Source organism: Ochotona curzoniae, unplaced genomic scaffold (genome assembly GCF_017591425.1).
Source record: "Ochotona curzoniae isolate NIBS_2020 unplaced genomic scaffold, NIBS_Ocur_1.0 contig_1, whole genome shotgun sequence".
Classification (NCBI taxonomy): Eukaryota; Metazoa; Chordata; class Mammalia; order Lagomorpha; family Ochotonidae; genus Ochotona; species Ochotona curzoniae.
This window is the reverse complement of record NW_024464918.1, coordinates 42,360,833-42,369,910: the sequence shown is the minus strand read 5'-3', so window position 1 is coordinate 42,369,910 and position 9,078 is coordinate 42,360,833. Positions and strand designations below refer to the sequence as shown.

Sequence of the window (9,078 nt, the reverse complement as noted above, 5' to 3'; positions counted from 1 at the left end):
CACTAGTTCTAATCCCAGTGGCCCCGCTTCCCTTCCAGCTCCCTGCCTGTGGCCCGGGGAAGCAGTCAAGGACAGCCCAAAGCTTTGGGACCCTGCACCCGCGTGGGAGACCCAGAGGAGGCTCCTGGCTTCGGATCGGCATAGCATCGGCCGTTGTGCTCACTTGGGGAGTGAATCATCGGGCAGAGGATCTTCCTCTGTCTCTTCTCTCTGTATATCTGCCTTTCCAATAAAAATAAGTCTTTAAAAAAAAAAAAAAAAAACACCTTTTTTTGAGGGCCTAGCACAATAGCCTAGTGCCTAAAGTCCTCACCTTGCATGTGCTAAGACCCTCTATGGGAGCCAGCTTGTGTCCTGGCAGCCCTGCTTCCTAACCAGCTCCCTGCTTACAACCTGAGAAGGAAGTTGAGGACAGCCCAAAGCCTTGGGACCCTGCACCCAAATGGGAGAACTGAAGAAGCTCCTGGCTTTGAACTCTGCAGCCACTTAGAGAGTGAATCATCAGATGATCTTTCTGTATCTCTTTCTCTCTGTATATCTGGCTTTCCAATAAAAATAAGTCTTTAAAAAAAAAAGACTATCTGAATATATTGAGTCAAATACTAAGCTAGTATCAACTTGTTGGTTTTATATATTACTAGAAGATTTCAAATTATGTCTCACTTTTGTGGTTGCATTACATTCCTTTTGATGCTAATTTTTTTTTTTTTTTTTTTGGAGCGGAGAGTTTTCTTCTCCGGACTGGACCTGGTTCTTTTACACACCATCTGAGCCACGAAAGGCTCTTGTGAGATCACAGAAGCTCCTCTGGTGAAGATGAAGTAATTGAGGCGTCAGGAAAGGGTAGGGCTAGCAGACCTGGGACGGGAAGGAAGGCACCCGTGCAGCAAATCCTCCCCACCGGAGCCATGCTGCCACCTGGTGGTCCCCATGTGGTTCTACCTAACCTATGATACACTTGAAGTGCTCCATTATCTGTGATGTTCTCTAGAGAAATTTTGCTTTTGCTTCAAACTCAGGGATAGTGCTGCCTGGGCCCACATCAGTAGTTTGGCTTAATTATTTTTTTTTATTAAAGATTTATTTTATTATTTTCTTATTGGAAAGGCAGATATACAGAGAGGAGAGAGAGGAAGATCTTCCGTCCAATGATTCACTCCCCAAGTGAGCCGCAACGGGCCGATACTATACCGATCCAAAGCCAGGAGCCTCTTCCGGGTCTCCCACGCGGGTGCAGGGTCCCAAAGCTTTGGGCCGTCCTCGACTGCTTTCCCGGGCCACAGGCAGGGAGCTGGAAGCAAAGCGGGGGCTGCCGGGATAGAACTGGCACCCATATGGGATCCCGGGCGAGCAAGGCGAGGACCTTAACCACTGCACCATCGCGCCGGGCCCCTCCTAAGCTCTTGATTGGCTTTACTGGTGTACAGCCCAGAAGTGCATGGGCTTTCATCTATCCAGGACCTAGAAAAGCCCACCACACTTCACAGATGGGGCTGGGTGCTGGGCTAGAGAACCCCTCATGACAGTGCCTCAGAGTTTACAATGGGAGAAGGCTCTTCCCAGTGACCAATGGGACCATGCCAGAATGGAGGGGCACCTTCAGAGCCACTGGGCCCGAGACATGGGCAGAGGATGGTGAGTCTGAGCTGGGCCGAATGTAAGCACATGCAGGTGGAGGGCTGAAGGCATGGAGAGCAGCAGCCATCAGGACCATCTCTAGGGGCTTTGTGGGCCCAGTGTTCCTGCTGTACTGCACAGTCAGAGATAGAGAGGAGGAGATGAAGAGCTTTTGTCCGATGACTCATTCCCCAAGTAACTGCAATGGCCAGTGCTGCGCCGATCTGAAGGCAGGAGCCAGGACCACCCTCCAGATCTCCCAAATGGGTGCAAGGTCCCAAGACTTTGGGCCGTCCTCAACTGCTCTCCCAGGCCACAAGCAGGGAGCTAGATTGGAAGTGAAGCTGCCAGGATTAAAACTGGCACCCGCCCACATGAGATCCCTGCGCATTTAAGGTGAGGACTTTAGCCACTAGGACACGGCGGTGGGCCCCTTGCTGCCAGTTTTACATGCACCTGCCAAGGTTGGGCTCCTGTGGTCTGGAGACTCCCACCCTGCTCACTTCAGCAGTCTGCTACATTTCATGCAGAGTTCTCCTTGAGGACCGAAAACCCTGAAAGAAACTGCTTTCAGTCTGTGGCATCCCTGGTTACTAGCAAACAGCAAGACAAGACACAAAGTTCCACCACAGAAAATAGGCTTCGGCAACTGCCAGCACTTTCCATCCGGTTCTTTCTATGCCATTCCGCATAGAACTGAGCAGGAATGAGGGTAAGCAGCATCTTCTCAGTGTTGGGGACCAGATCCCAGCACCTTCACCAAGCGATGTCCCAGGAGGCAACTGGCACCCTAGAAGCCTATACTCGACCACCCAGAGGCTGCAGTACCCAAGGTGGCACACTGCCACTGTGGAACCCACATTCTCACACAGCCTCTGGTCTCAGAATCCACCTGAGGACACCCTTCTTCATCACTTGAATTCGGAGTAACTTGAAACAGCATTCCTGTGCATCACTGAGTCTCCTGTTAACCTTCGTTTGATAAAACTAGTGTGTGGCGCGCTCACTCCTAGAGACACCTACTTCTAATTGGTGAAGTTCTCGTCTCAGCAATATCTGTACCTTCCCCTAGTTTACCACAACCACTCTATCAGGATGCACTCACATTTAAACTTCAGGTTTAATTTGACCCCTCACTATGAAGACAAAACTTTACAGTGTTCAACACCACAGGGATGAATCGTGGCAGACACGGTGAGACCAGTCCCCAGAGAGCCTCCATCAGATGGGAAATTATTCACCAATAAGCAGAAGGCAGTAGTGGCATGCATTACAGCTTCACTAACACAAAAGCATCGATTCCTATCACATGACACAGCAAGTGGGGACTCGGGGATGTGATGCTGCCACTACCCCAAAATGGTTTGTGGCAACTGTTGCACAGCTATACACACACATACTCCACACCACACACTGGCCATGCATATGGCATGCGAATTTCCAAACTGCTATTTTGGGACCAGCAGGGTAACTAAATTGGCTAATTCTCTACTTGCAAAACTCTACTTCCCACCCATGCTTGTGGCCTTCGAAGGCAATGGGGGAGGGTCCAAAGCCTTGGGACCCTGCAGCTCCGTGGGAGACCCAAAACTGGCCATCTGGGGAATGAACCAGCAGATAAATCTGTAAATCTGTCTTTGCAATAATTCTTTAAAACGAAAAGCCTTGGGCCCAGCAGCTAAAGTCCTTGCTTTGCACATGCCAGGATCCCATACGGGTGCCGGTTTGTAACCCAGCAGTCCTGCTTCCCATCCAGCTCCCTACTTGTGGCCTGGATAGGTAGTTGAGGACAGCTCAAAGCCTTAAGATCCTACATCCTAGTGGGAGACCTGGAAAAAGGTCCTGGATTCAGATTGGCTCAACTCAGGCCATCGCAGCTGCTTGGGGAGTGAATCTTTGGATGGAAAATCTTCCTCTGTATGACTTTCCAGTAAAAGTAAAATTTTTAAAAAACAAAAACCCCTGCTATTTTTTAAGATCTACAGGCCAGATCTTGGCCAACTGACATCCCAGGCTGGTTTTGCTAGCCGTCCAAGGGTTATCAGCAATACCACCTCAACAGGGTAACATCCCCCCTACCCTAACTCAGGACCTTTCCTTACTCCCTCTGCTGGGCATAACCACTCAGTTCCACCAGCAGAGCTGCCCCAACCTCCTGCCTGCCACTCTGTTCCTACCAAAGGCCACATCCCAGCCTCAGTGTCTTTGCCTGTCCACCCCCACCACAGCAGTCACAGGGCACCATAGCATTCCTTTGCAGAACACTGCGGTACCATCTGGTGCCGAGTCCTTGGAGCTGGCTCCAAGCTTCCGGAAGGCAAGAACTTTATTTTCTATTGCAATGAAAATAGGACTTGGTGTATATTTGTGGGGTAACTGAATCTTTAGGTACTTTATGTACTGGTGGGGAATAAGTGCCAAGATCTGCCAAGTGAAAAGCAAGCACAGCAGGGCAAGCTACAACTGTGCACAGAAGGTGTGGGGGGAGCACGCCACCCACCCGTGTTTATATTTGGCGCTGGTCTGGAAGGCTCCTCTTCTGCTCGGGCCACACTTCATCAACAGCTCCCACTCTGCTCTGGCTCTTTAAGAACCAGTCCATTTATAGGACAGACATCTCCACTTTCAAGGTCCGGTTTTAAAGACTGAGATAACTTCAAGCCAACAAACTTGCACAGAGCACACACCAGCAGTGCCAGCACCTCCCAGGACCCAGCTCCTCTGCCCTCTCCCCTCCCTGGCTCTAAAGCAATGTACACTGCCCGCCCTTTTATGTGCACCCTCGGGCAGTTGTTACATTAAGGACAGAGTAAACAGCTTACATGATGACCATTTATTAACAGAAAATAATGTGGGGAGTCCTGCTCACAGGCGGCGACCACGGCGACCCCCCTTCCTGCGGGTGCTGTCGGAGGGGATGGGGGTGACATCCTCTGGGGGAAGAAGAAAGAAGCCATCAGTGCCCGGAGTGGAGGGAAGGAGCAGGGCTGCCCAATCAGTAGCGAATCCTGTCTGCACCAAGAGCCCCACTCCACCACAGATGAAGGGAGCAGCCTCGTCTGTGATGGTTTCCCAATGTGCTTCCACCTGGCTTTCTAAAGGTTCTAAAGGTTCTGACAGGGTCAGGAGGAGACACACCCTCGTCTTCACCACCTAGCCTTCAGAAGCAGCTGTAGCCTCCTCCTCTTCAGTGGGTAAAAAATGGGAGCCTTCAACTTCAACTGCCATCACTATCACACCTCACCAGTCAACACAGACACCAAGAACATGGAGTCCTTGGACGTGAGAGGGCCCACAGAAATGCTAACTGCAGTGCCAGGGATACAGGGAGAAGTGTTCCTTTTCCTGTTCCAACTTCTGCCAAGCAGTGTGGCAGATTCAGAAATGAGGTGCCTCAATACAGAAGAGGAGGGCAGGGTTGACAAGGGACGGAAGTCAAGTGGTAATGCCCCCCACAACCCTTGCTAACAATTCTAACCAGCAGTACTACACCCGTCAGGCACACCACACGCTTTGGGGTGTCAAGGCCAACCCAAGTGCTACCTAAAGCAAGGCACTTACCAATTCGCCCAATTTTCATCCCTGAGCGGGCAAGGGCTCTGAGAGCTGACTGGGCTCCAGGTCCAGGGGTTTTGGTCCTTGGAAAGGAAGGTGTAAGTTAAAAATCTAGTTCTCTTGATAAAGGTCAGGTGCAGGGATGTGTGGCCAGTATGTAAAGTTTGCTGGCTACTAAGTTCCTGTTGTGCACGTCACGCTACTTTCCCACATGCCTGATCAAGTTCTGTATCACCTCAAGATCCTTCCCTTGCTGTGGTATTCTCCTGCTTCCTTCACTGGGGAAACTCTTGGTTTATCATTTCAACTTTCATGTCACCATCTAAATTCACCAAAAACGGAAACTACACACCCACATACTGCGTCGTAACTTAAAACTGGACGCCCTGAACAGCCTGGGTGGCCATCGGGGAAGAAAGAGGCCAGACTATTGTTCCAGTACTTAGAACATCCCCAAGCCTTGTTACCTATTTCCTCCTGTGGCCCGCAGTTTGATGTGTAGGGCAGTGATGCCCAGCTCTTTGCACCTCTGGGCCACATCCTGGGCAGCCAACATGGCAGCATATGGTGAGGATTCATCTCGATCAGCCTTCACCTTCATTCCACCAGTCACACGGCAGATGGTTTCCCTGGACACAAAATCAGAGGCATTTCTTCGTCACCCAACAGTAAGTCACAGAGCGTTGCTGTGCCCTAACAGGAGTACCACTGTCCAACTGTGGCAGAGGACAGCCACCCCGAGCCTGGACAGGCCCTCACGGCTCTCAGCCTAGTGGGGATAATAGCCAAGTTACCTAGAGCTGGGCTCACCTGCAGCCCTGCAATGCCCTTAGGAGTCCCAAGCACCTCCCACAGTGCACAGCTGTCAGAACACAGAGCAACTCCTTGCACCTCTGGAGATCCCACCCCAGGACTCACTTGCCAGAAAGGTCAGTGACGTGAACAAAAGTGTCATTGAAGGACGCAAAGATGTGGCAGACCCCAAAGACATTCTCCCCTTCGGCCACCTGAGGCCCGAGGCTGATGACCTGCTCTTCCTTCTTCTCCTTCCCCTTGCGAGGTGCCATTTCTGAATAGAAAAATCAGCTGCAACGTTAACAGACCAAAAGTTGCCAGAAGTATAAGTCCCTTTCCCTGGCTACTAGAGGAAACACCAAGTTTGTTGCTGGGTCTGTCTCCCTGCACCCCAGACTGGGTTGTATTCTCATCTCTGCCTCAATGAACCCCATTTCCCTGCACTTACAGAAGGTCAAGGGCTGACCAAAAAAGCCAAGTACAGCTGGCAATCCTTTTCCAAAAAACAACCTAAGTAGGGCTCACAACACCTAGGGGACACAAGTTTAGGGTAGCAGCAGCCCAAGGGGGCTTCTAGAATATACATGCCAAAGGGTTGCTCAGCAAGCCAGCCAAATCCAAGCCCGCCTCTGAGTCTTTCTGGTGCTCACCTGAAAAGCAGGTGGTGGTTTGCTCATGGTGACACGACACAGCAGGCTGGGTGTGAAGCTGCCCACACCCGAGAGGACCAGAGGTCCTCCCAGCCTCCTGATCACTGCCTCACCAATTTGCATTAAGGCTTGACAGCACGTGTAGGGGGCACACACCACAAGCACAGAGCCCAAGGCCAAAGGTCATGCCTGCCCATCCTCACTGAGCGCTGCCCTGGGGGTTTCGGTTTCAGCAGCCTGTACCAGTTCCTCAGCTCTCCACCTGCCCCCAGCTGTGCAGACAAGCCCTCAGCTCCAGCAGCACCGAGGCGCGCTCATCCGCCAAGGGGAACGGCTTTCCACCTCAAGCCACAGCTAGAAACCGGCCGCCCGTCCAGCCCAGCACTCTGCCAAACAGCTCATCTGACCCCGGGGGCGCTGACTGCCAATTCTTACCGCAGCTCTTGGTGCCTAAGCCAATCTCTCCTACCCCCGGGAGGAGTGCAACCGGGGAGGGGGGTTAGTGCTGGGACTAAAGCTGCGGTAACCAGGCAGAAGTACCGCCTGGGATGTCCCCCGTCTGCACCTCACAGGAGAAGGGGAGTGGGGGAGGCGACACCCACACGGGACCCGGGGCCGGGCTCCCACGGCAGTCCTTCCACCGGCACTCCAGGCTAAGGCAGAGGGATCCAACCCGACAGCATCGGGGAGGGGGGTCCCGCGACCCTAACCACACTGGGCCATGCCCTAAGGGACGGATCCACTCGCGCCCCGACTCCAAGGGCTCCTCTCTGCAGCCCGACGGCCGCCTTCCGGCACACGGGGCAACGCCGAACCCGACCGGGCCAGGATCCGGGTCGACCGGCAGCGCACCCGCCGCTACACGCAGACACCCCTCCGCACCCTCAATCCCGCGTCTCGCGCCCCGCCGAGGCCCCTCACCCCAGGATGAAGCCCGATTGTCGGCGCCGGGAACCCTCACCTGCGCGTCTTCCCTCAACTCCGCCACCGGAAAGAGAGCGACGGAAGGGGCGGGGAGACAGGTCACTGTTGGGTCCCGGAAGTAGACCTCAGGGGTCACGGGGAAAGGCGGTGCTACAAAGCCAACCTGGCCCTTACGTTTTCCAAGGCGATTAAAGCTTGCCCTAAGCAAGGACGTTTAACTTAAGAGAGCTAGAAAGAGGCAGAGAGCAGGGTGTCGCTGCGAGCACATTCGCCTACACGACTGTACACGTCCGATAGTCCGCTTCAGTGAGGCGGGTCCGCACTCCAAGATGGCGGATAAGTGACTTCCGCCCCGACTGAGGCCTTCCGGCCCGATACCTGCAGCGCGCCCTAGCGGTGCGGGGGAGAATAGCAACAACACAACGTCTAGAGAAATATTAAACTCTCGATCAAAGAGATGCGCATCAGAAATGCGCTTCAGTTTTCACAGGATTTCAGTGTGTGAAGAAGTTGTCACAATGCGATGAGATAAACAAAGATTTTTCAGTAAATAGCAATGGGATAGAAAATTAACAATTTAAGAGACAAGGGAAAAATTCAGATCCACACTTTATATTATACATTGAAATTCATTCCATTTGACTTGAATACATAAATATATTTAAAACTGTCAAATTCCAGAGAAAATTGATTAAATATTTATCAAAAGTACGAATGTGAAAGTAACTCTATACTTGCAAGCCATAGAATTACTATAGAGAAAAGACTAAATAAGTGCTTGACTACATAAAACCCTTAAAAAGGAATTTTGTTAAACATCAGTGTCCTCGGCAAAATAAGAGTTATTCGATGCTTATCTACCAGCCAAGTAAGCAGTTTATACCCATTGCTTCATGTAATTCTCACAATATCAATAGATACTGGCTTCCCGTTTACATATAAGGATGCTGACCTGACACATGCGTGGTGTGTTCAGAATTAAAGCCTGTATGTTTAATAGCTACTTCCATATATCCCCCTAACCCCTCTAATAGCAACAATACTAAAGGGCCTTGAAGGATTGAGATACTGTGGATGGGAACATGGAGACGAGCTGGGAAGTGTATTTAGCAGACATGAGCGTCTTACGTGCAGACACACAGATAAACATGTACATATGACATCTATAGTTCCATAGTATGTAGCATGGAGTTCAGCAATCATGAGGGCTGGAGCTGTGGTGCAGCAGTTTAAGCTGCCATCTCCAGTGCTGGCATCCTGTGTGGGCACTGCCTGGTGTCCGGGCTATTCCGTTTCCAATCCAGCTCCCTGGCTGGCCCTCCTCTGCTGCTTTCCCGGACCATTAGCAGAGAGCTGGATCCGAAGTGGAGCAGCTGGGACAGAAGCTTACATCCATATAGGATGGCAGCATCACAGACAGTAGCTTTACCTGATACATCACGACACCAGCTTCTTAATTTTAGTATTTTGAATATAAAAAATGCATGCAGAAAAACTTAATACTAGGGGCCAGTGTTGTCACCTAGTGAGTCAACCC

At 51.5% G+C, this 9,078-nt stretch overlaps 1 protein-coding gene across 2 annotated transcripts; it reads right to left on the bottom strand.

Moving 5' to 3' along the window:
* Positions 1 to 4,435: 4,435 nt before the first annotated feature.
* RPS14 (ribosomal protein S14) lies at positions 4,436 to 7,685 on the bottom strand. Of its 2 annotated transcripts, none has more exons than XM_040972582.1 (5): positions 7,579 to 7,685; positions 6,091 to 6,241; positions 5,640 to 5,801; positions 5,179 to 5,255; positions 4,436 to 4,550 (listed from the first exon to the last, which is right to left on the bottom strand). In XM_040972582.1, the coding sequence occupies exons 2-5, from the start codon at positions 6,237 to 6,239 to the stop codon at positions 4,483 to 4,485; spliced, it is 456 nt and encodes a 151-aa protein (XP_040828516.1). In that variant the 5' UTR covers positions 6,240 to 6,241; positions 7,579 to 7,685; the 3' UTR covers positions 4,436 to 4,482. The 2 variants fall into 2 exon arrangements, with proteins under 2 accessions (XP_040828516.1, XP_040828508.1); XM_040972574.1 differs by having other exon boundaries at positions 7,539 to 7,641.
* Positions 7,686 to 9,078: the final 1,393 nt, after the last annotated feature.